This window comes from Elephantulus edwardii, unplaced genomic scaffold, assembly GCF_000299155.1.
Source record: "Elephantulus edwardii isolate Elephantulus edwardi_28Jun2011 unplaced genomic scaffold, EleEdw1.0 scaffold00098, whole genome shotgun sequence".
NCBI lineage: Eukaryota > Metazoa > Chordata > Mammalia > Macroscelidea > Macroscelididae > Elephantulus > Elephantulus edwardii.
Window position 1 is genome coordinate 935,434 of NW_006399848.1, and position 27,522 is coordinate 962,955.

General features: G+C 39.0%; 2 protein-coding genes across 3 annotated transcripts in view; one reads left to right on the top strand and one right to left on the bottom strand.

The window, feature by feature from the left end:
• Window positions 1-7,985: 7,985 nt before the first annotated feature.
• The window catches only part of DMTF1 (cyclin D binding myb-like transcription factor 1), a 48,012-nt gene continuing 28,475 nt past the window's right edge, over window positions 7,986-27,522 (top strand). Inside the window, exons 1-4 of one of the 2 annotated variants that reach the window (XM_006891440.1) lie at window positions 7,986-8,115; window positions 16,932-17,054; window positions 18,186-18,302; window positions 20,191-20,313. In XM_006891440.1, the coding sequence (XP_006891502.1) occupies window positions 18,194-18,302; window positions 20,191-20,313 (232 nt within the window). In that variant the 5' untranslated portion in view covers window positions 7,986-8,115; window positions 16,932-17,054; window positions 18,186-18,193. The remainder of the gene's footprint in view (window positions 8,116-16,931; window positions 17,055-18,185; window positions 18,303-20,190; window positions 20,314-27,522) is intronic. The other variant, XM_006891441.1, reaches the window with a different exon arrangement.
• Window positions 21,808-27,522, bottom strand: part of LOC102854563 (transcription elongation factor A protein 1-like) — a 9,628-nt gene continuing 3,913 nt past the window's right edge. Inside the window, exon 3 of the mRNA XM_006891484.1 lies at window positions 21,808-22,744. Within this exon, the coding sequence (XP_006891546.1) occupies window positions 21,898-22,744 (847 nt within the window). The 3' untranslated portion in view covers window positions 21,808-21,897. The remainder of the gene's footprint in view (window positions 22,745-27,522) is intronic.

The following is a 27,522-nucleotide window of genomic DNA, read 5'->3' on the forward strand; positions in this document are numbered from 1 at the left end:
GACCCTATGAACAAAAGGCTTGAAGCTCCTATAAAACTATCGACATTTATCAAAGTTCATAGCTTCTGAAAGCATGTTGTTTAGGAACGTGGAAAAGGTGAAGCTGGAATGCTCTTTGGAGGCAAAGGTGATGAAGTTTAATCCCATAGACTTTGGGCATGTTGCTAGGAAAGGTTATTTCTTGGAGAGGGGCATCATGCTTGGAAAGGTGAAGAGACAGTGAAGGAAAGAAAGACCTTCAATCAGGTGGATTGACACAGTGCCTGCAGCAATGGGATTGTGTATGTCAGAGATTGTGAGGATAGCACAGGATAGGACAGGGTTCAGATCTGCTGTTCTTAGGGTCGCTAAGCATCGTACTCAACAGTCTATGTGTTAACAACAACGTATGTCACGGAATTCTGGGTCTAGTGGTAAGGAGCTGCACTGTCAACCAAAGACATATGGTTCAGATCTACTAGCTGTACCACAGGAGAAACATGAGCAATCTCCTCCTGTGAGATTGATTGCATCTGAAAATCTGCTGATGGGTTAGCTATGGGTTAATTTTTATTAATAATACTCAACAGCAACACATATGTCAATTTCTGTGCAAAGTGTTTTACCTGCATAACTTTGAGTGGTAGATTTTATTGTCTACATTTGTCAGATGAGACAAATGAAGCTTAGCAAATTTAAATACCACCCAAAGATGCTCCACTATGAAGGCAATAGTAAAAAATCCATCCTGAGTCCAACAACTATACAACCATATTATCTTTTCTCCTCTCATTATATTATCTAGATGACTGAATTACTTATATAGTCTTCTGTTTTAAATGTAGTATTTATTACATGTCTTTTTGGTAAATTGAATTTACTAGACTGGCAATATTCTTGAAGGAGATTCAGAGCAAGCTGGGGGAAAAGAGCGTTGGAATTGGAAGTCTCTTGGGGAGGACAGAGTTGCAGAATTTTATTGTTTTCTTAATGTTAGTAAATATTTGCAAATTCAGCCACTCTCAAAGGAGAGGAAAGGCTTTCTAGGAACCAGCCTATTTAGGTGGAGTTACAAAAATAAGGAATGTGTGCACACAGTCTTTTGAAATGGATCAGTGAGTATCACTTATTATGGGATAGTGTGCATGTACAGTCTCTGTGGATAGTTTTAGTAATTTTCTGACAGAAGTTTCTGCTGCCCCTAGAGGATGATCCTATGATGGTTGGTGGACTGCACCTGCTTAAGGGGTTAGTTTAAGTGTATTTATTCCCATTCCAGGAAAAGGTGTTCTGACAGCATTAAAATTATTGAACAATACCATTAACATCCCTGGCATACACCCTTCCCAATTTTGAACAATGCAGTGTTCCTTTTCTCTGTTCTGGTTTAAATCTGGGAAGGGTATATAGCAGGGATGTGTTCCGTCTCCATACCTTTTCAAACTATTTGAAAAACAGATTATCATAAAGGCTGGGCTCTATGAGGAGAAATGTGGCATCAGGATTGGAGGAAGATTCATCAACAATCTTCATTATGCAGATAACACAAGCCTGCTTGCTGAAACTGAGGAGGACTTGAAGCGCTTGCTGTGGAAGATCAAGGATCGCAGCCTTCAATATGGATTGAGGCTCAATATCAGGAAAACAAAGATTCTCACACTCAGGCTGACCGGCAGTATTGTGATGGATGGTGAAGAGATTGAGATTGTAAGCAGCTTTAGTTTGCTTGGCTCCATAGTCAACACTCTTGGCACTAGCAGCCAGGAAATTAAAAGACATATTGTGTTGAGACAGTCTGCTGTCAGAGACCTCTCCAATGTACTGAAGAGCAATGATGTCAGTCTGGAGACTAAGGTGCACTTGATACAGGCCATGGTCTTTGCAATCATTTGCTATGCATCAGAGAGCTCGACAATGACTAGGGATGATAGAAGGCAAATTGATGCCTTTGAGCTGTAGTGTTGGAGAAGAGTATTGACTATACTTTGGGCTGCTAAGCAAACAAGTAGGTTCGAGATGGAGATGGTTAAACCAGGCTGTTCCTTGTAGACAAGGATTCTGAAGCTTCATGTGATATACTTTGGACATGTTGCAAGGAGGCACCAGTTCTTGGAGAGGGATGTCATGCTTGGGAGGTTGGAGGGATAGTGAAGGAGAGGAAGACCCTCTATGAGATGGATTGATTCAGTAACTGGGGTAATGGGGATAGGTTTCAGAGACAATAAGATTGGCACAGGACAGAGCAAGGTTTAGGGCTGTTGTACATAGGGTTGCTATGAGTAGCAGGTGACTCGATGGCACACAACAGCAACAACAACAACAATCATTAATATCACATGCAAGCAAATCCTGCTGATGATTATCCAAAAACGACTGGAATAGTACATCAACAGAGAACTTCCAGATGTACAGGCTGGGTTGGAAGAGACTGTGGCACTAGGGATATTATAACCAATGTCAGATGGATCTTAACCGAAAGCAGAGTACCACAGAGATGTCTATCTGTGTTTCATTGACTATGCAAAGTTATCTGCCTGCATGGATCACAACAAACTGTGGCTAATCTTGAGAAGAATGGGAGTCCTAGAACACTTAATTGTGCTTATGTGAAACCTATGCTTGGACCAGGAGACAGTCTTCAGGACAGAGCAAGAAAACACTGCATGGTTCAAAATCAGGAAAGGCATACAACAGGAATACATCCTGTCTCCATACCTTCTCAATCTTTATGTGGGACAGATCATGCAGAAGGCTGGAATTTATGAGGAGGAGTGTGTTATCAGGATTGGAGGAAAACTCATCAACAACATGTGTTATAAAGATGACACAACTTTGCTTACTGAAACTGAGGAGAACCTGAGGCATTTGCTGCAGAAGGTCAAGGACTGTAGCCTTCAATATGGATTAAAGTTCAACATCGAGAAGACAAAGATTCTCACCACTGGGCCAATTGGCAGAATCATGATAGATGGAGAAGAGATTGAGATTGTTAACAGCTTCAGCTTACTTGGCTCCACAGTCAACACTCTTGTTATCCACAGCCAGGAAATCAAAAGACTAATTGCATTGGGAAAATCTGTTGTCAGGGACGCCCACCAGAGTACTGAAGAGTAACAATGTCAATCTAGAGACTACGGTGCACCTGAACCAAGCCATGGTCTTCTTAATTACTTGCTATGCATCAGAGAGCTTGACAATGATGAAAGACGGTAGAAGAAGAATCAATGCTTTTGAGATGTGGTGCTGGAGAAGAGTATTGAACACACCATGGACTACTAAGAGAATGAACAGGTCTCTCTCCTGAAGCAGGTAAAACCAGGCTACTCCATGGAGGCAAGGATATTGAAGCTCCACCTCACATACTTTGGGCATATTGCCAAGAGAGATCAACCCTTGGAGAAGGACATCGTGTTTGGAAGGGTAGAGGGACAGCGCACCAAGCATGAAATGCATGAGATTGATGAATCTGGGTTAGATGGATTGACTCATTGGTTTGGGTCATGGGAGCAGGTGTGTCAGAGACAATGAAGCTGGCTCAAGACATAGCAGGGTTCACAGCTGCTGTTCAGTAGTTGTGAGTTGCAAGTGACTACGGCACATGCCATCACCACCACCTGGAAAATAATTTGTTATTGTTATGTACCCATAATTGACCCTCCAGTGGGCTTTCAGTGGCAGTTATTTGCATTGGAGGAGATTGCTCTTATTTCTCCTGTAAAGTGTAGATTTGAGATTTGAACCATGTATGTTCAGGTTGGCAGCACAGCTCCTTACCACTAGGTCACCAGAACTTCAGAGACAGCAACTTAAAGGAACTAAGTGGAACTGAGTGTGGGTTTTACTAGAGGAAAACATTTGCTTTGTGTGTTTCTGACCTAACACCTTCCCTGAGATATAGCTTTGACTGCCCTATCTCAAGAGCAAGGTAGTTCAAAGAATATGCTCTGGAACAAGATTTAATTCCTGGCTCTACCACTTACTGTATCGAAAGAGACAGTGGGATTGGCACAGGACAGAGCAGAGTTTAGGGCTGTTGTACATAGGGTCGCTATGAGTTGCAAGTGACTCGATGGCACATAACAACAACAACAACAACAACAACCACTTACTGGTTATGTGCCTGTTGACATATTCTCTATGTTGTTTTCTGACTCCAGCTCATTGCACATTTCATTGTAATACTTCACTTTGTCTTCCCGCACTGCCCTCTGGAATCTTCTGTTTAGCTCCTCAGGATCTTGATTTCTTCCCTTTGCTTTGGCTTCTTGGCGCTCCAGTGCAATATTTTGAGTCTTTTTTTTTCCTCCTCTGTCTTTGAAATGACCTTTTGCATTCTTCCTGTATGATATTCTTGAAATCCTCCCACAGCTCATCCAGTCTTTGCTCATTAATGTCCAAAGCCTCAAACCTTTTCCTGAGATGGTTTTGAAATTCATATGGGATAGACTCAAGGTCAAATTTTGGTTCCTGTGGACTTGATTTCATTTTCCTCAGCTTCAGCTTGAATTTGCATATGAGTAGTTGGTGGTCTGTTCCACAATTAGCACCTGGCCTAGTTTTCACATCTGATATTGAGCTTCTCCAGCTACTCTTTCCACAGATGTAACCGATCTGATGCCTATGCATATCATCAGTCGAAATCCATGTGTACAGCCTGCACTTCTGTTTCTTATAAAGGGTATTTGCAATGAATAAATCATTGATTGTGCAAAATTCTATCATTCTATCTCCAGCTTCATTTCTGTCACCAAGTCCATGTTTTCCAACTGCTGATCCTTCTTCTCTATTCCCAACTTTTGCATTCCAGTCACCCATTATTATTAATGCATCTTGATTGCATGTTCAATCAATCTCTGCTTGGAAAAGTTGGTAGAAATCTTGTTTCCTCCTCTTTGGTCCTGGTTCTTGGTGCATCTATTTGAATTATGGTGGTAATTACTGGACTTCCTTGTAGTGTATGGTTATTATCCTGTCACTCACAACATTGTATTTCAAGACAGATCTAGAAATTACTTAAGTATGAAAGCAACCCCATTTTTCCTCACCTTTTTGTCTCCAGCATAGTAGACCATATGATCCTCTGACTCAAAATGTCTCATGCCAGTCCATCTCATGTCACCAATACCTACTATGTCAATATTTATGCATTCCATTTCCTTCTTAACAATATCCAATTTTCCTATATTTAGGATTCTACTATCCCATGTTCCACTCACTAGTGTCTGCTTACAGCTGTTCCTCCTTCTACATGTTTCCATACTTGAGGGCTCAGCCTCAGTTGCCTTATTTATCTGCTAGTCTAAGTGTGCTGTTATAAATAGGGTTTTCAAAGGCCTGCTATTTCAGAAGTGGATGGTCAATCCTTCCTTGTGTGTCTTAATTTCATTGCTCAGATTTAGAACATTATCTGCTGTGTGTGTAGAATTCAGGGTTTTTAAAAATATTTTTATTGATTTTCATACAATACCTTTACAGGATGTTTCATTTATATATATTGTGTTTTATACAATTTTTCATTTACAGTAAACCCCATAATCTTGAGTGTGTTTCTGTGTGAAGCTACTGCAATGGATTTCATACACAGTAAGTAGTCCAGTTTTGTTGAGTACTGCAGTGTTGGAACCAACCCATAGCTGACCCTCCAGCTTGTTTTTAGAGGTAGTAAATTGCATAGGAGGAAAATGCCCATGTTTCTCCCACAGAGCAGCTGATGGATTAAGATAGTATTGCTTTGCAGTAGGGCAGTAGGATTCATATTCAAGGTTAGTAGAAATAGGCATGGGAGTATGGAGGACATATCTGATCTCATAGGAATTAGTTTTGTATGGTGGATGTTGTTGATGGGGTCAGTTCCTCCTTGTGGAGTCGGTAGAGGTCAGAATGGCTGTCCTCATATTGTCCTTGTTCTTTTAACAAAGACTCATCAACAATCTGTGTTATGCAGATGACACGACCTTCTTTGCAAAAAGGACTTGAAATGTTTGCTGCAGGAGATCAAAGATGACAGCCTTTAATATAGACTACATCCCAAAATCAAGAAAACAAAAATCCTCACTCCCAGGTTAATACACAACATCATCATAGAAGAAATAGTTGTCAATGATTAAATCTTGCTTGGATCCACAATCGACACCCATGGCACCAACAACCAGGAAATCAAAACAGGTATTGCATTGGAAAAGTCTTCTGTCAGGGACCTCTCCAAAGTTCTGAAGATTAATAATGTCAGTTTGAAAACTAAGGTGTTCCTGATTCAAATCATGATCTTTTCAATTACTTGCTGTGCAGTAATCAATAAGGATGACAGAAGAATCATTGACGCCTTTGCATTATGGTGTTGGAGAAGAATGCTGAATATCCATCCCATGGACTGCCACAAGGAAAAACAAGTAAGCTTGGAAATGTTGAAGCCAGGGTGCTCCTTGGAGGCAAGGAGTTCATCTACATAGGCCCATATACTTGGGGCATGTTGTTAGGAGGGGCCTGTCCTTGGAACAAAACATGCTTTGAAAGGTGAAAGATCAGAGGGAAAGACGCTCAATGAGATGGATTGAGAGAGTGATTCTAACAGTGGACTCCAGTATGTCAGAGATAATGAGGCTAGCATACGATAGGGTTGCTGAGTGGTATTCAACTCCAGGCATTTAACAACTCTAGTATCTTAGTGGTAAGGAGTTGCAGCGGCAAAGTCAAAATAGGATGGAACCTCCAGCTGCTTGGCAGGAAAAAAGATGAGCCATCTCCTCCTGTGTCTCACTACCTCTGAAAATCCACAGCAGACAACTGAGTGGGTTCTTACTTGATGGAACATGATGACTGTTGAAAATTATATACATAGAAAAGCTAAATATTTCTTTTTCAACATCCATTTTCACGCGTAGTTTTTTACTGTACCCTCTAGCTTCCTTGATCATGTAGGGTTACTGCCACTTAATCATACAAGTCGTTTTGTATTCAAAGGAAGCCACGGAAAACTACTGAAATGAGAAAGAAACCAATAGTGAGTCAATCTGAGAGAAAGAGGGGCAGTCTCCTCTCTAACGATTTACTGCCTCTGAAAACCTGCTAAAGTCATCGGTCGGTTTCAATTGCACAGCATGTAACAATGAGTCAGCTATTTGAACAAAGGGTTAACATTTGATTTTGGCAACTAATGACTAACCGCCATTGTGAAAAGGCAAGTTTTGAAAGAATCACTGGATAAAAAAACCACTACTCAGATCTAACTTCTAAAACTATCTCACCAGTAAAGAAAGGCAGAGTATAAAAAGTGTCGCTTTATTTGGACTCATCAAACGGTTTGCAATAGAGTTCAGATCACTCCTTTTCTCTACTTTCAAGGTCTTGAGATTATGAAGAAAAAAAAACCTCTGCCCAGATGTCACAGATTCTGAAAGATTGCTTGCAACAGGACCAGAGTCTTTTCTAAAAGCGACAACTAAAGTGAAGAGTTGTCATTCCTTAAGTAACCAGCACGTTAACATGGACTGTTTAGCACTGTGGCACCTTGTTAGTATTAACTGCCAGATTTCACCCTTGGAGGACATGGTCCATTAGGAAAAGCATTGCATTTCCATATAGGTGGCAACATTTCATTTTAAGTGCCTTTGGCAAGGCTGAACAAGTGTTATTTACGGCCCGTGCCCGGACACACGTTGCCCATTTTATTTTCCACTCTGATCACCCTTCCACTCCGCAACGTTCAAACTCCGCCCACTGGGCTCAAATGTCCCTAGAACCAGAGATGCCGCCATTGCGACAAGTAAGACGAGCGTCCTGTAAAGCAACAGCAGCGGGGTCGTCCGCACAGGGACTTCCAAGTGGCACACATGCAAGAAAAGTCGCAGGAAACCCATCCCGACAGCTCGAATTAAAGCGCGAATAAGCCGAGAACCTCTTTAGCGCGGCGCCAGGGCGGAAGTGACGCAATCAGCAGGCGCGCGAAGGCGCCCCACGGGAGAGGGGGGGCGTGCGGGGGCCTGGGGGCGGGGCGGGGCCGCGGCTCCGTTTCCGGTGGCTCGTCGCGGTCGCTCCCTCCAGCTGCAGCCACTCTCGCCCGTGGCTGCTTCCTCCATCCTGGTATTTTTTGGAGCCTCCATCCTGGTTCTTCCAAAGTGCCCGGACCCAAAACAGGAAGTAAGTGCGATGGAACCTTCAGGTCCCAACCGCCGCCTGGGCCGCTCCGCCCAGTGGAGACTGCCCGGCCCCCTCGTCGCCCGCTTGCTCCCGCTGGCCACCGCCTGCTGCCGGCGCCCAGGCACCCTAGGCGGCGTCGCAGCCAGGCCTTCATGACGCTGAAATTGCTGTCCCCGCATGCTCGGGGGCCAGCGCTTCTCTCTCCTGAGCGGGTGGCAGCAGCGGCTCGGGCTGCAGAGTCAGGGAATGAGCGGCCGCTGACGGGGGCGGAAAATGGCGGCTGCTTCGGAGGATCTAAATGGCGCCGAGACCCCTGGGGGGGGTGGGGGGGTGGGCCCGGAGCTTCGACCGAATATTGGGCTGGGGCTCGTGCACAGTAAGCGAGCCACGTTTGCTCTTTCATAGTGTTGTATTTTTGGCGATCTTATCCGACTGCATTGTGGGGCTCGGTCAAGAAGAGATGGGGGTGAGTGATGGAGGCGGGCGGCGGTTCGTTCAGTCACCGGCCACCCTTTTGGGTTCCTCCTTCCCACTCACTGGCTGTTGGTCCAGACAGCGGATCGGGGACTCGTGACCGAACGGCCTCGACAAAGTGTTATTAAAGACAGCCGCAGATCGGCAGTTTTCGGGGAGATTCCTATCTGAGCAGAGCAAAGTAAAAGACATCTGTTAACGAGTAATTGTCCTATTTGTGGAGTTCCTGGGAAGTCTTTATTTAAAAAAAACAAACAAACAAACTTGTGTTTTTTAAAACTAAGACTTTGTTTTGAGGCTCCAGGGACTTTGTGTTTTCATCCCAGTCTCCACACTGAAGTCGGTGAGCGTAGAAGTAACCGAGATGATCCGTGTGTCATTTTAGACTTAAAAATGTTCGCTTTAGATGCAGGGAGGATAGTCTTGAAGTTAGCCTGAAATCCCTCGATTGCGTTCCGTTGTTGTTACGTGCGTGGTGAGGAGCCGCGCTGGCCCCGCCAGGGCCACGGTTCGAACCTGCCTGCCCTCTCCTGGGAAAACCCGCGGAAGGCGGTTGAGCGGCAGGTGGATTCGAACCCGCCTGTCTCTGGGTTGGCAGTCCAACATCAAACCACTAAAGCCATAGTGTTCTTAGAAGGTTAAATAGGTTTGGGTGGATTTTTTTTTTAAGTCTTTGTTAATTGTACGTTTTTTAGTTTTGATTTTTTTTTTTTAATTCCCAGAAGGCAGTAACTATTTCTTAAAATGAAGCATCTTAATTGATAATCAAGAATTAAGAAAAAAGGGGAGCTCTGGTGGCCTAGTGGCAAGAAGCTGCACTGCAATTCCAGAGGCGCATGGTTCAAATCCACCAGATGCTCTGCCGGGAAAGGAGGGACAACCTCCTCCTGTACCAGTCAGATCCGATTTGACGGTACCCACGCGCGCGCGCGCGCACACACACACATACACACACACACACTCACTCTAATAATAAGAAAAATGTATTCCATCGTGTTGATACGTTTTAAAACATAAAAACTACATTTTCTATTAAGGAATTTCGTATTTTCCTGGCATTTAAAATTTTTTCTTTAAATTTGTTTTCAAACCAACAGGGGTCAGGGGCGGTTTGATTATAGTGTTGTTTTTCCTCCCCTAATTCTTGAGTGTGGTGATAATACACCTAGACAGCTTTTTTACCGTTATGATTGGTTACCTTTAGTTAAGGTCTGGAAATCTAAGCTTTAGGAATACTACACCCTTTAACATTAGAAAAGTTGTCATGCTCTTTTAGAAAATAAAATTTGGTATGAGAATAAAGTTTTCATTTAAAGAAACCCGAAAGCAGCTTCATTTTAGAAGGCTAAGGGGAAGACTTGAGCCAAATATATTTCGTGGCTTGTGATTTTAATTTTATCTTATTTTACCCACATACTAGGTGCTTTTGTCTGCCATTGAACTAGCTAATATATTTTTTCACTATTTTAGTGATAGACTCGCCCCAGAATATGCATCTAGAACTTGTTCTCTGTGAATCTCTTTGGTTGCAAATGAGCTAGATGATGGAGCCAAAATGCTATTGCCCTGTCTTCAACAACATTTAATCAGTAAGTACTGGGTATTGCATACTTAGAACTTTATCTTCCTACTTTAAGCAGTTATATAAATAAGTATAAACCATGTAAGCATTTTTTTCTCTTGAGTGTTCAGGTTTTAGAAGTATTTTGAAAGTAATAGTCACAAAAAATTTGGGGTTATGACTTAAGCTTCTAAAGCAGTAAGGCTGGGAGATATATTACAGCAGAGAATCATATCAGAAGTAGGAGGAAGTGGTGGTTATGTGCTGTCAAGTTTATTACAACTTTCAGCAACCCTGTGGACTATGGATTGAACCTTATTCTGATCTGTGCCATTATCACTATCTCCGATATAAATGGGCCTATTGCTACAGTCACTGTGTCGGTCCATCTTGTTGAAGGTCTTCCTCTCCTTTGTGTCGCCATTCTTCCACCTTTCCAGGCATTGTGTTCTCCAAAGATTGGCTCCTTCTAATTGCATACACCATGAGTGTGAGATGAAGTTTCACTGTCCTTGCCTCCAGGGTGTACCCTGGTTGCACTTTCTCAAAGATAACTGTTCTTTGTGTAGTTCATGGGATGGTCATACTCTTCACCACCACAACTTAAGAGTCCTCGATTCTTCTTCTATCTTTATGTACTGTCCAACTCTCCGGTGCATAGCAGGTGCTATGAAAAGACCATGTCTTGACCCTGGCACATCTTAGTCATTAAATTGACATCCTTGCCCTTCAGCTCTTTGGAGATGTCCTTGACACCAGCTTTTCCCAGTGCCACACATCTTTTGATTTCTTGACTGATGGTACCAAGGGGTTGATTGTGTGTCTAAGAAATTGTTGACTGTTTCAGTCTTTTTTCCATCTATAATGATGAGTCTGTTGGCCCAGCCATGAGGATCCTTGTCCTCTTGTTACTGAATTGTAAACTATATTGAAGGCTGTCATCTTTTATCTTCTGCTGCAAATATTTTGAATCTTCAGCAAGCAAGGTTTGTGTCATCTGCATAATGCAGATTGTTGATGAGTTTTCCCTCAATCCAGATGCCACATTTTTCATTCAGTGTTCGTCTTCCCTACTAGAAAAAAGAAAAAAAACCCTCTCTTTTATTATATAGGCTGTTTGATTTTTAAAATGGCAAAGGAAAGTAGTTATATCATTCTACACTAGGAGTGCTTTGACTATTGGGGTCACAGTAAGTGTATTTGTAAGATTAACTAGGTATTAATATGTAATCCAAAACCAAGCTTGCCTACAATCTCCCTATGAAATCCTTATGTTGTTCATTTGGTCACTCCAACATCTATACAACTTGGTTTGTATTGGTTTATGGCATAGTCCGTAGCATGTTGCACTGCTAGCTAAATGCCTGTGTCTCTCGTCATTGTCCAGAGAACTATGGCCAGCCTCCTCTTACTACATACAGCCTCCAAAATCTGATGGAGGAACTGACTCAGGGAGTGAATGAGTGACAGTAAACTTATGAGTCCCACAATTTCAAGATTTCATTATTCTGAACAATTGCTTTTATCATATTCCACTAAGTACATTGGTTTAAATGAACACTTGTGAGGATGAATAAAATGTGCTGTAGAGATTTACAGCCTGTCACGCAGACAAATTTAAGCAGCTAAGAAGTGTATTTTACAGTATCATAGGTCCTAGAACCTTGTATTAAATACACGTATCTGTTCAAAAGATGTCAAAACTTCAGAATAGCTAAGCAAAGAAAGATTTTTGCCATGTCCTCTCCACCATCCCATTGCACCCCACACACCCAGTTTACAGAATTCCCTGGGAATTGATACTTTTGAGTGGTTTACATTTCATCTTTGACAGACTTTTCTGCTGATAGAAAATTATCTGAGAAAGTTAATTTATTGGTTAGCATTAAGTAACAGGCAATTGTCAAACCTATGTGATGTTTGTTTTCATATAATTTCTGCCTTTATATCTTCTGTGAAGAAAATTTTTATAATGTAAATCACAAATTACCTTTTGCATTTACTTTGATTACATAAAAGTAAATGAGGAATGATAGCCATTGAATATGAGGGGGAAAGTCCCTGGAGGGGAGGTGTACACACAGATTTTTTTTTTAAATTGATTATTTTTTTGTGTGTGTGTACCATCAAATTAGATCTGACTGATACAGGAGGAGATTGTCCCTCCTTCTTCAGAGCATCTGGTGGATTTGAACCACATACCTCTGAGATTGCAATGAAGCTTCCTGCCACTAAGTCACCAGAGGGGCGCCCCCCCACACACACACAGAGATTTTTATACATAGTGTGCATGTGTGATCCTGGCTTTAGTATTTTGGTTTTGTGTCCTTTGAAAATATTACCATTTTTCTTGTCTCTTAGCAAAGCTAACCAATCTTTTACTTAGCTACTCATTGCTGTGGAATGAATTCTAACTTAGCTGATACCTGGTTGGCTTTCTTGGGTTGTAAAATGCATGAAAGAGAAGGACTATCCATCTTCCTCCCTCTGAAAGACTGGTCGATTTCCGTTCCCAGAGAAGTGCAGCTTTGGGTTAGCAGTGCAGCTCTGTTCTAACTATTCCACCAGATGGTGTTATGCAGAAGGAGAGGGAAAAGCCTACTCTGGGGCTTTTTTGGTTTGGTTTGGTTTTTTCCTTTCACTGATCCATGTATTTTAGTATCTGCTGAGGACATAGGTTTTAAAAAATCAACTTATGTGTAAATCAGAAGGATTTAATAATCATTGATGTTACTTCTCTTCCAAGAGCTGCTTACCAGTGGTATCCTGCAGAACATGTATAGGAGTTTTTTTGTTTGTATTTAAATTGTGGTTAAAGAAAACATTTGCCATTTCAATAATCTTTTTTTTAAATTATTATTAAATTTTATTAGTTTTAGTGAACATTTACAGAGATTTTGGATTTTCATTCATTCATTGTTGCACTACTTCAGTAATCTTGACATAAATTAATGAGTCCATGACATCTTTGCTCAATTCTTCTTATACCATGCACTGAATGAAATAAAATATTTTTGCTCTTTACAAAGTGATGTGGTTTTTGTCGATCACCCTAAAATGATTCATACTCTTTAATCAGTGATACTTTTTCATTAAATAATATAATGGAATTCTTTTCTATAATTGATACAGTTATTATTTTATGAAGACATCATTAAGAGCATTAAGTATCTAAGTTCAGTATGCTTATGATCATCTATAGTTCTGCTGCTTAAGTCTTGCCATACAAAGTACAGAAGAGCAACTCTCAAGGGATCTGAGACCACACTCCAAAGCATCCTAACTGAAATACGGTGTTTGGATTCCTGTCTTGACTTAAATCTGCTTATTTTTATTCTGTGGTTTTCTTTCATTTCCATTTATTTCTTTATACCCTTGTTCAACATTTGGGAAGTTTTTTTGCCCATTTTATTCCCATGCTTTTAGCAAAGTAGCTTCATTTAAAAATATTTAAAAATATTTTTCGATTCTTTATATCTTTAAGTAGATCTGCCTCTTAAGCATTTCAAGAGACATTCATTAGATGCAATAATAGGTGTGATGGTCAATATGAATCTCAGATAAAGTATGTACAGAAAATAGGTAAAAAATGTAATTATAATATTTTAAAAACAAAAGATAACCATGTTGATATAAGATAAAGAATTTAGGAGATAATCCCCTGAAGAGTTCTAGAATTCTAGTAACCTATCAGGAAGAAAATATCTGGAGACTAAATGGATTCTTAATGCCTTTACTGAAGTATGCCAGAAATGTTACCTGTAAGCCAGTGGTTTCAGTCTGTAATTTACGCAATACAAATCCTCTTCCAATTTAAAATCTCAACTGTAAGCATCTAGAGACAGCAGCGTTGTCCCCTGTGATGCCCATTGTTGTCAGGACCAACCCAGTGGTAAGTGGGCAGGTTTGGTTTGCTTTTCTAGGTTATGTTTGCCCTCTGATTCCTGCCTTAGGTTCCAAGTCATAGTGACCCTTCATCCAATTTAATCATCAGGAAAGGAGACTGCCCATCGTGCCCTCCTAGATCCCACTGGTGGATTTGAACCACCGTAAAAGGTGGTCTTTGGGGACTATGCCATCAGAGCTTATGTATTAAATAGGATTATCTTATTATTGATAATTATAAATGAAAATGTAATACTTAAATGTAAAATGCATGTATAGGAGCTACTATATACACATTCAGGCACAAAGGAGCCAGAAGGAACACCATGGGATTGTCCTACTTCTTGGAGTCACAAGTTTTCTGTTTTGGCGTTTTTGAACCTTTAAATTGCAATAGGAAGAAACTGCCCATTTTCCCCCACAGAGTTACTGGTTTGGAGATGCGTACCGTTGTTTAATAGCACAACTCTGTAGACTATGCAAGATCTTAAAAAATATATTTGATGTAACCTTATTAATACAGGAACAGATCATACAAATAACATGGCACAGGACATCTTTTTCTGGCTCCACTTGAGGCCTGTAGGACACAGTAGGATCAGGTCTTGGATAGGGCATTTGGTCCAAATAGTAGTTTTACTTGAGTTTTGGTGCTGGTGTTTGCCCCAAAGTGGAAACTCACTCGGCTGTCTAACTACAACTTTCAGTATGGGTTATATCTCAATATCAAGAAAACAAAGGTCCTCACCTCTAGGCCAGGGGGCAACATCATCATGATAAATGGAGAAAGGATTGAAACGTAATGATTTCTTCCTGCTTGGATCCACAATCAACAATTTGTTAACAGCAATCTGGAGACATAATGTACTTAGTAAGTTCACTGTCAGGGACCTCGCCAGAATTCTGAAAGAGCAGTGATGTCTGTTGGTGCCATGCTCCTTCTCTTCAAAGGTGAACCTCACAAAAGAAGTTTCTTAATGTTTTGTGTTATGTTTTGGTTGGTTTGTTGGGGTTTTGGTTTGTTTTTTGTGGGTTTTGTTTGTTTCCGTCTTTCACCATTCTGTACATTCTAATAAATTTCTGTCCCAGGTACTCTCCTGAAATTTGGTCACATTTACCAGTGTTTTCCATATTGTCATATAATTATCAGTCCTCTATCAGCCTGTCCTCTCAGCAGTTACTTCATAAAGTTCACTAGACTCTGAAGTATTTTCTACATACTTTCCTAAACACTTCATGGTTGTCCTACTGTTTGACTTCCATTAGTTATCTAGACCTGATTTAGGCTGCCCTCTCTTAACTTCTGATTTCTATAAACAGGTGACTAACATAGGGAGCTCTGAAGGCTTAGCCTGTAGGGAGTTATGCTTGTAATCCAAAACCCACTCCTCTTTGACAATTTAAATTTGCCAGAGACAAAGATAGTAATTTCTTCCTAGGCCGTAGCTTTAAACCTTGTGGATGGTCAATTATGTGTTGGTTCAAGCGGAATGGCAATGAGTTTGAGTTTTAAGAACTCAGTTCTATAGATCTGAACCTATTGAACTCCGCCTTTGTATCCTTAACTTTCTAATTGACTTCCTTTCTTGGATATCTTGTAAATAGACATGTATCTTAAAGTACCTTAAAACTCATGTTTGTTTAAAAAAAAAAAACCCCAAACACAAAACCTCATGCCTGTTAAATATCAAAGTCTAAGAATCATCTTGAAATAACGTCCCTTAATCATCATCCTTTGCATCAGCAAGGGCTTTTCTTATCTTCTTTCCTCTTTTTCATTGATGCTACTATACGAAGTAGCCTTGCTGGCCCTTTGGGCAACATGCTAAAAATACGAAAGGTGAAATCGCTAAGGATTTAAATGCCTCTGGTGGGTAAGGGACCACACTCCCCACACTGCCAAAGGCAAGTGGTTCCATTCCACCAGTTGCTCCAAAGGAGAAAGATGGACAGTCTCTTCATGCTACTTACTGCATGAGAAAACCTACTAAAGGGGTCAGCAGTGAGTCGCTTTTAACTTGACAGCAGTGAACAACATCAAAGAGCTCTCTGACTGTACCTCTTCCAAGACAGATTTGTTTGTCCTTTTGGGCTGTTTATGAAAGGTCTGAAGTTCACATCCACGAGATGCTCTGCTGGAGAAAGATGTGCAGACTCCTATAAAAGTTTATAGCTTTGGAAACCCAGTGGAGGGTTACTAAGATTCAGAATTTATGTGGTGGCAGTGTGTCAAGCTCTTAACCACTATAGAGGGAAAAATGATTGAAAGCATTGTATCTCTGTTTTGGAGATGAGTAATTCTAATTAGAAGGGCTCATATTTGAGAAATGTTGAGCCTTATTTCTTGCCAAAATTGTCCCATGAACTTCCTCATCTCCTGTGCCCACAAATCAAAATCTTTGGTTTGACTCTTTAGGATGGAGAAAAGTCACTTGTAAGAAACCTTTAGGATCTCATTTAAGAGTTTATTTGTAATTTAACTTTTCTAGCTTAAGTAATAAATATGATTCTTGGTGATATGTTTGGATTACATTGATTTGAATATGAATTGTGTCATGCTATGGATTGTTAACCAAAAAGGCTGCAGTTCATAGAATCACCAAATACAAAGAAATCTTCCCTTTCTTAACCCTCTGAGAATGTTTAACTGCCTATCGAGAGAAACTTGGGTTGAAAGAATTCTATAGACTTACTGTAGAAGGAAACTCCTTATCATTTTTGCTTTGTTTTCCATTGGGGAATAATCCTAGAAGCTAACTTCTAAATTATTTACTTAACTAATTTAATTTTTCATTCTTGTACTTAATTATCACAAATTTGCCGCTAGAATGTCATCAGTATACTGTTAGGACTCAGTTGTTTTTATTTAACCTATTTATGTAATGCTGTTTTTCAGAGTATTGTAGAAATAGGAACATGGGGGGAAAACAATCTGGATAACATGAAAGTGATGCTTGTGGCTAAGGGAAGGCGACTTGATTCTGTGGGAAGGGCTATAGCTGATCCATCCGTTGTTCAGGTAAGCCAGCTTTTATTCCAAAGGCCTCATCTCATGAATTTTCAAATTTAAGTCAAAATTAAATTTATGATTTGTATCTTTCTTTCATTTGAGAATGACATCATTACATGAGTGATGTCTTTTTAAAACAGTGATTGTTATTGTTTGTTGTAATGTGCCGTGGAGTCGCTTACGACTCATAGCGACCCTATGTACAACAGCCCTAAACTCTGTCCTGTGCCATTCGCACTGTCTGATACACCCATCCCGTTTACCCCAGTCACTGAATCAATCCACTTCATAGAGGACCTTCCCCTCCTGTGCTGTTTACGTCATAAATTTTACTAAAGCACCAACTCTTTGCCAAAGAAAAATACATTTGCCTAGTTGATAAACATTCTTCTAATTGGTATAGCACTGGTCTGTCCATTGGCTGTTCAGAGGTAACTCGAGATTTCTGTGATGCTGAACACTGTTGAAACGAATGTGTCAAAATGCGATCATGGTTACCCATGATGGACAGTGTTTGGTGGAGTTCCCTGATTAAAACAAGCTTGGAAGCAGGAGTGGCATACATGTCTGAAGTGGCTTGCTTCCGGAAGCTATGAACCTGGAGAAACAAAGTGTTCAGGTCTTTGTTCATAGGGTCCCTATGCCACTTAACAACAAGTTGACAAATACATAAAAGAACTATATAAGATAGCATTTGTGAAAAGGGATCAAGATAAGATTTTGATGAGTTATCTTTGTTAACTTTGATAACAAAGTTATCTTTGATATTGTGAGCTAAAGAGTCATAAATTAGGACCCTTTTGGAATTTATCACAGTGCTATTGGGGGGGGGGGCCAAAAAGTGCTTTTTTTCTAGGTTAACTTCTTTCACTGAATGTGGTAAATATACCATTTTCTAAAAGTAAATGCTATATATTTTTAAATATTCACAGAAGCCAGATTATTTCCGAGAATGGCATTTAATTGTAATTAAAGAATATAACTAACATTGCAGTTTTGCAAAACCACTGTCAGTAGATACCCAAACAAATGTGCTACAATGTGAATGTATGTTTGTAGTTTAGATGCTAACAAGAAACTGGTTTATGTTTGTATCTGGAAATAATTTTGTAAGTGCTAATGTGAGATCTGTTATTATAGATTTGAGTATGAGCACAGTTGAAGAGGATTCTGACACAGTAACAGTAGAAACTGTGAACTCTGTGACTTTGACTCGGGACACGGAAGGAAACATCATTCTTCATTGTCCTCAGAATGGTAGGAGAAATTAGAAACTGTTAGGAATCTTTGAATTTTTAGTTTTATGTCATCTTTGATTCCTGCTACCCAAGTTTAAACTAATAGTTATGTGTTTGAATCATGGCTTAATTAATTTTTTGCTTATTTTTAAATTTACCGTAATTTTTAGGCATTATCAATTGCACAGCTATTTTACAATGGACAGTGCTGGGAAAATTATAATAAACTATTTTTATCTTGTTGTTGCTAGATGTATGCTTCAGCAAACCTTTGAGTAGTCCCAATAGAAATAGAAACTTTAAAAAAAAATTTGGTCAGAATTTGTGTTCAGAGGCTTTTACACAACTGTGAATAGATTTTAATGTGAGTGATCACCTGTTGTAAGTTAAAAGTCAATAAACTTGAAGTTGGTGATTTTCTTATTACTTCCCTACTTGCTCGTTGTTTTACTTACTTAGCTTTAAATTTCAGCTTTATTCAGCCTAAGCTGTCTTCTATTCTTTTTATTCTATAGTTCCTGTATTATTTCATTCAGACTTATGATTTAACTTCTACTTGCTTTTATTAAAATGACTCAGACTTCTGCTTTTGAACTCTTGTCTGCTTCTAATTAACCAAACCCAACCAACCTCTGCCATCACAGCAATTCAGTTTCTTAGCAACTCTACTAAGAGTATTACTATTTCATAGGGTTTTCTGAACTGTCAAGGATTTCTTTTTATTTGGATCCACACACAATCAGCAGTCAACACAAATGACGTTATATTGGGCAGATCTGCTGAATATCTCTTTAAAGTGTTAAAAAATAAAGATGTCACTCTAAGAACTAACTGAAGTGTGTCTGACCAGAGTCATGGTCTTTTCAGTGAGAGGCCTTCTGTCTGTCAAAATTGGACTGTGAATAAGGAAGCCTGAAGAGTTAGTGCCTTTGAATTTTGATGTTGGGGAAGAATATGAAATGCTTTGTGGACTGCCAGAACAACAAACAGATCTATCTTGGAAAAAGTACAGCCAGAACTCTCCTTAGAAGCCAGCATGGTGAGACTTCATGTTACCAAGACAGGTCAATCCCCAGAGAAGGACATCAGGCTTGGAAAAGTAAAGATTCCTTGAAAAAGAGGAAGACCTTCAAGGAGATGAATTGACAAGGTGGCTGCAACAATAGGCCAGAGCCTAGCAATGATTGTGTGGATGTCACAGGCTAGATGGTGCTTAATTCGCTTGTACAATTCATTCTCTTGGAACCAATTTATAGCACCTAAAAACGGTAAACTTTATAGGAGCAAAATTGAAAGATCTTTGAACCTCTGAACTTCTGGCTAGATGTTAAATGCCTAATCATTTTATCACTAGAGCTCCTTTCAGAACTCAGTGCTACTGCAGATAGTACTTCTACTGCCAGGCATCATTTTCCTAGCTTCTGTTCTTTTTCAGGATCAGGATATCTTCTCCAGAAAACCTTTTTTACATCTTTAGTTTACATTAAATACCTCCTCCTCTCTGTGTTCAAAACTACCACCTTTTTATACTTTCCTCACCATTTCTTCCTCTTTAGCTATCTCATTTGCAACATTGAGAGCTCCTTAAAAATCAAAGCATCTTTCACTATTCTGTTCTCAGTCCTTAGCAGGTAGTAAGTGTTCATTAAATATATGTAAATAACTCAGTAAACTATTAAACTAACCAGCCCTTGAATTTTCATATGAATTCTATGGATTAGACATAGAGTAAGCTATGTGATTTTGAATTCTTGTTGCACAAATGGGGTTAGTTTACTGAGCATATGGCCAAGACAGTTGTTCCAAAGTCATTACTAGTTGGAGATAATTGTGGGTGGGTTTTTTTCTGATTGGTTTAAAGTTCTTGAGATTGTTGTTTGGTGTTGTGTTTTATTTTGTTTCATTAGATGCTGATGAAATAGATTCAGAAGATAGTACTGAACCTCCACATAAAAGAATTTGTTTGTCTTCTGAGGATGATCAGAGTATTGATGATTCTACTCCTTGCATATCAGTTGTTGCACTTCCACGTAAGTTGTTCTGTCTTAGAATACAGAGTTGTCTTTTCAAGTTCAGTTCTAACTTGAGATTCTGTTGAATATGAGAGTTTTCATTTCATCATAGGCTGGGGTCAATTCATAGTCATAAACTCCTTTTACATACCAAAAACTCATTGTTCGGGTGGCTAAAAATCACACGAGAATTGTCCATCTTTGAGACCTACTGCTGGCAAGAAGCTGCACTGCAGTCCCAGAGATGTGCAGTTCGAATCCACAAGATGCTCCGCTGGAGAAGGAAGGACAATCACCTCCTGTACCAGTCAGATCCAATTTGACGGTACACACAAAAGAAACCTACTGCTGGATTGAAGCCACAAGAGAAGTACTGTATTTGAGTTAACAGCATAACTCTACAAACTATATCACCAGAGCTCCCTTCTTTTACACATAGTGCAACAACCAACCTTTTGGTCAGCAGCTTAAAACTGCACAATCTTGAGTCATAAAGATAGTAAGACCTGTTAGCTTACTCCATAAGAACTAATTTGCATGCTCTTGAGAAAGCATGCACTGAGGAGGTATGATTATTTTCTGTGTTTATAGATGCCATCAAGGACAAGAGATACATGATGTTGTAAGGTTCTGTTCATTCAATTGCAACTCACAATGTAGATCACTCAGTCTTTCTGTCATGAAGCCAGTGGGTGGGTTTGTGCCACCAGTGTTTCATTTAGCAGCTAAGTGCTTAAACATTGTCCATTAAGACTTCTTAAGAAATGTCGTAACTTGTCGGAAACCATACAGGAGTCTGGTTCCCATAGTTCATAGTCTTTTTTTTTTTTCATGTTTCAAAAGTATAATCTATTTAGAACAAATAATGTACAAAAAATTATGATCACAGTTAGTTACAGATGCAAAATAAGATCTAATTATATCAAACTTATGAAAAAAATCAAATTCCTATGCCAGTTCAAATATTATGTACAATTTAGATTAGCTAGTCAAGTATTGTCTGAATACACACCTTATTTCAGAAACCTAAAATTACATTACTTTAGTATTTGCAGGTACATGCCAATATGAAAAAAAATTAATTTCCATTTATGTACTGGGAAAAAAGTCAAGAATTTTTAGTGTGTACATTTCAGAGTGTAAAAAAGTTAAGATATATTTTCCTTTAAGAAGAAAAAAATAAATTAAAAATCAACTGCCAAAAGTTAACTTGGTAAAAGTTTAATGTTAACTTATAAAAATGAAAAACGGGGGAAATTCATTTTTTTGGAAATTACATAATTATTACATGGTCATCTTATTGATCTGAAACTACAGAAAGCATTTAAGGAAGGATGATATGTGAAAAATAAGACTAACCCACGGGATGATGAATGCTGCTTTAAAAATCTGATTTGCGAGGAGGGGTGGGAAGGGAGAAAATTGCGGCAATGAATGAATGGAAATCCAAAACCTCTGTTAAAAAAAAATTTAAAAAAAAAACAATTAATAAACACACAAAATATCTGATTTGCAGGAAAACTAGCGGCTTTTCCTAGCTTTAAAGCTAACTATAAAATCCATTTTCTTAATGGTCCAGACATCTTGACAATTTCTTCCAATTCAGCAGAACTTCCATCGATTTCCACATTCATTACAAACAACAAATGTTGTCATCGGTTCATCAGCACTACGGGTTTGGACCTGTGTATAAGTACAATTCTTCTTTTTGCATTTGCCACATGTGAATAAGTCAGTCTGGGTGCCACCTGTCTTGGCCATCTGATGCTCTCTTATGGCTTCTTTGGTAAGGTTTTTCCGCATCTCTTTAAGTTCATCACTAGCCATTTCCTCTGCTGTCATTCTAGCAAATAAGTCTGGAGGAATGTTTCCACACAGTACATTTTTTCTTAGATTTGGATTCTTTGCATCCTTAAGATTTGATATCCTACTTCGTACTCTATTTTTGTACTTCATGTCTGTATTCCTTATTTCTTGATATATAGCTTCCTCAATCTGAGATCCTAATTCTTCATCATCAGCTCCAATAGCAATGTAGTCATCTCCTGTTCGAAGAGCCGCAGCAAGCATCTCCCTACACTTTAGCCGTACAGAATCTGAAGTGCTTGGTGCCTGAGGAAAAGATGAAACATAAGTGTCTCGAGCATTTGTCTCATCCTTTCTGCTGCTCACATTGCCACTGGAACTACTTTCTTCTCTTGCTTCAGGGCTATTCTGTGATGTAATCATAGGCTCTTTTTTCTTTTCTTCAGAATCTTTATCAGTGGATGGCCCATCTAGTAACTTTTTCCAAGATTTGATGAGAGACTTTGCTAAAGATGTAACTTCTTCATCTGTACTCTGCTTTCGGATGGCATTAACTGACATTCCAATTCTTGTGGACTGTAATAATTCCAGGGTCATGGGAATATTCTTAAGCTCCTTCAGCAAATCCAATGCTCCAGCAGCACATAGTTCATAGTCTTAACCCCAATACTATACTGCTTCTTCATAAGATAAAGTTTATGTGAAAGTTAGTTAGAAGCTTGATTAAATTATTCTCATTAAGAAAGTTCTTAACACATTTCTATTCCAAGTCCACTTAGACAATTTTCTGGAGATTTCAAGTGGAAATACCATTAAGTCTACAAACAGCACTAACTATATGGTTAGATTACGTTTCTTATTTGTTTAGTAAATAATACAGAATCTTACTGAAGTGTAATAGTGACCTCAAAAAATTGCAGGAAATGTCTTAATTCTTAGTGGTAGAGATGGAGAATGACTATTGATGGCCCTCTCATGCACAGATTCAGGGTTTTGCTAGAAATTTTTTTTGTTCAGTGCCATCGAGTCAAGTATAACTCACAGCAACATAATGACTAATTAATTCATTTGCTTAAAATAGAGTAGTACCATGATCATGATTGTAGATTCAAATATTTGAAGTTGTATTCTGTTTTACTGAGTTAGATAGACCAAATACTTGATGTTCTCAATTTACTTAAGTTTACCTGGACTACATATGAGCTACTTGACACTGAAAAATAGCATTATCGTAGGACATTCTGGCATGCTTATACAAAGTTGGCTTCAAGTGTTTACATTTCCCTGAATTTATGAAAATTCTACTGATGAAAAATTAAAAAAACTTTCTACATTAGAAAGTAGGGGAAACCCCACTTGTGAAAGCCTGAAATTTGTCTTCATCACCTCAGACTGGTTCATGCCTTTATTGCTTTCACGGAGGTGAATGTTAGTCTAAAGATACAACTTTAAGTTCTACATTCTTGTTACATAATTTATAAAATTGATGTAATTGTTGAACTTTTAAATTTCTCTGAACACTCATCTTGAACTCAGTGACCACTTCTTATTGGGGTCACTACTTATCATCACCTTAATTCTATCCTTCTTCTCTATTGATAGTTCTTATTCTTCATGTTTATATTAGTTTATATAATTTCTAAATACCTTAGCCTTTTGTCCTTTGTATATTCCATGAACCTAATAAACCCCACTGCCAGGGCATCATTTCCATCTCAGGACAATTTTTGATCAGGTTTCCAAGGCTATAGATCTTTATGGGAGGACTCTATTCTTTCTCCTCGCGGAGCTACAGCATAAGCCAAGACATTGGTATCACTTTAAATTCCCAACTGTTAAATAAAGTGGAGGAGACCTGGTAATGATAGATTAAGCACTCTCCCTCTAACAAATAGGTCAGCATTTTGTATGCATGAGCCTCTCCACTGGAGAAAGATTAGGCAATCTGCTTCACAGCTTTAGAAACTCTGTGAGCTACTTCTCCTTTGTCCTGCAGGGTAGTATGAGTCAGAATCTTCAGGTAATTGCTAGGTTAAAGTGGATTTGTAACTGCCTACCAGTTCACACCATACTTTTTCTTCTAAAATGAAGTCATTAGCCCACTCTCTCCTCCAATATTTCTCCCTCCCTTTAGTGCAGAATACCTTGAAAGAGTTGCGTGCACCTGCTTCCATTTCTTTCCCCCATTATTAAACTCAAGTCAGTCTTTTCACCCCTATCACTTGGCAAACCTGTTTATCTCAGGTCTTTAGAGGTCTTATTAACCACTAGTCTTATCAGTAAGACAGTATTAATCTTTGAAAAAAGCATACTCTGAGGTAAATACTATTATCCTAGATTTGTTTATTTTTTACAATAATAGCCATCACTCTCCTATCTGAAACTTTTGTTTTCCTTTTCCGTACTTGGTTCCCTATGCAAATAACTCCTCAAAAAAGCACACTGAAGGGTCAGCACTGACTACCAACTCAGTGATATTTAGCAACAACTTGGTTTCTAGGAAACATAGTCCTTGGGGTTTCTATATATTTTTCTTTCCATTTCTTCTCAGACTCTTAACTGAATAGCTCTCTCTCTCAGATCTCTAAAGAAAAGCCCTGGAACACAATCCTTGGACTGCCTTTTCTTTTCAAATTCAGTCACCAGTTTTATTTCAATTTGTGTTTTTTAAATATTACCTCTATAATGATTCTCAGATTTATCCCACCTACAGGCTTCTCTAGATTGTTAGAAAATCAGAAGCCTCACCCTCCACTCTAAAATTGATTACACTTCTTAGCAACTTAGCCACACCTCATCAGGTTTTTGAGGCTGTAAATCTTTATGGGAAACATGACATTTTCTACTAGTGGATTTGAACTGTCTACCTTTTAGTTTGCAGTCTTATACATTACATTATACCACTGGGATTTCTTTCTCTACTTTAGAGACAAACAAAACTCCTTTTAGACTATGCCACTAGAACCTCCTCAAGTGGCTCTGTTGTTATTTGGTACCGTCAAGTTGGAAACAACTCATAGCTGACCATCCGATGGGTTTTCAGAGGCAGAAAATCTTGTGTGAGAAGACTGGCCATTTTTTCTCCCATGGAGCATCTGGTGGATTTCAACTGCAATCTTTGAGTTGGCGCTGCAACTCCTTTAGCACTGAGCAACAGTGTGTAGTGGCTGTAGGTGCATATAGGTCTCAGGGCAGACTGCAGGCCAAAAGTTTTAAAACAGAAATTGTTGATAACTTACTATAAATGTCAATCCATTTGAACAAAGTAGTGTTTGTCTTATTTGTCTCTAAAGTAGATAAATAAGACAAAGATAATTTCTCTCTTAGGGCTTAGAGGATTAATCTGAACTTTTTTCCCTCAGAAACAAGACAAAAAGCCATATAAGTAAGGAAAGACATTGTACCATAGTAGGTACCACAAGCCATGCTTGGAATTTAGCTCCTGAATCTCTAAATTCTTAAACTTACTTTTTCCATGATCTTCTAGTTAATGGCAAATCTATCTTTCCAGTAATTAAAATAAAATGAAAACTTTTATTCACTAGTTTTCCTCATCTATCAGAAAATCCTATTGGTTTAACCATCAAAATGAAGGATTTGAACTACTTACCTATCCTCTTACCTTCACCCTAGTCCAAATAAGTCACTGTCTCTTTCATCTGAATCGCTGCATCTTAATTGATCCCACTCTTAATTTTTGCTCATGCTCAAGTTCATATTGAAGTTGGAGGGAAAAGAAAAGTCCATTAGAACCAAAATACAATATTTGAGTCTAATCCAACTGAATTTTAAAACCTTCCTGAGAGCAGATTTGAGGCACTGTACGTTATAGATTGAATATCAGATGAGATATGGGATGGTATCAAGGGCATCATCCATGTAACAAAAGATTTTTTATAAAAAAGACCCAAAATGGATATAAGAAGAGATTGAAACTGACAGGCCAAAACAACAACAACAAAATGCTAAAATGAGAGAGACGGACAGATTTGTAAAGGACAGTTGAAGAGACAGAGTGTAACACAGAATGCTCAAACAGCAGGAGTTGGAAAACCAAAAGGGAAGGATACCTGGAGCTAAAAGAACTGGAGAACAAATTCAGGCCTCAAGTTGCAATACAGAAGTAGTCTTAGAAAATAGTGAATGATGCGGGAAACACTTTAAAAAAAGATAACAATACACAGAATTACCTGTACCATAAATAATTGATCAATATTGCATCATATCAGGAAGTAGCATATGTTCAAGAACCAGTGGTTATGAAGGAATTCAAGATGAACTGAAGGCATCAGCAAAAAACAAGGCTCCAGAAATTGATGGATTAACAAGTGTGAGCACAGCATATGCTGCTATGGATATGCTCAGTAGCTGCAGGTTTGCTGAAACCTAGTTTTACTCAAAATGGCTTGCCTAGTCATTGAGTTTGATTTTTGCCACATGGATGGGCAAGATCATAAATGGAATGTGTTAGTCTGTCCACAAAGGGATTGGCTAGTCTGTCATTAAATTGAGCAGATTTCACAGCAAAAAAAAAAAATTTTAAATCTCAACACTAACAAGAAAGAAGAAACAGAATGCCCCATATGTCCTTTAAGTCCCAAGATTACTACACCATTCAGATGAATTTGCAGTTGCAAAAGACAACCGGAGACCCAGGATGAAACAGCTGAATTGAGACTGATACCCCTTGGAGTCAGAACAAGAACCCAGTCTTGCTGGAGGACTCCGGGAAATGTTATAACTAACAGAACTAAGGGAACTTGGTCATGCTGAGGTAAGAAAAATGGTAATCCCAGAAATCTTAATTGTGCTTATATGGAACCCATACAAAGACTAGGAACAAACAGAACAAGGGAACACTATAGTGTTTAAAAGTCAAGAAAGGTATATTAGGGCTGTATCCTTTCTCTTCCCTATTCAGTCTGTATCCTGAGCATGACATTCGAGAAACTGGACTATATGAAGAACGATGGCTTCAGGATTGGCTCCACAACCTGCATTATGCAGATTGCACAGTCTTGCAGAAAGTGAAGACAGCTTGTAATACCTGCTGCAGAAGATTAAAAAACTGCAACCTTCAGTATACATCTCAGTATCAAGAATACAAAAATTCTTGCCACTAGGCGATGTAGTCAGAGACTTCCATTTTACTCAGATCCGCAAACAGCACTCATGGTAGCAGCAGTCAAGAAATCACATGGGATGCATTGGGAAAATCTGCTGTAAGGGACCCTCTAGAATACTAAAAGCAAAAATGTTAGTTTAAAGACTAAAGTGTGCCTGATCCAAGCAGTGGTATTTTCATGGCTTCATATGTATCTGAAAACTGGACAGTGAATAAGGATGACCAAAGGATAAATGCCTTCCTAACTCTATTCCAGTTTTTTTTTTTACCAATTTATATTTTTTTATTATTTATTT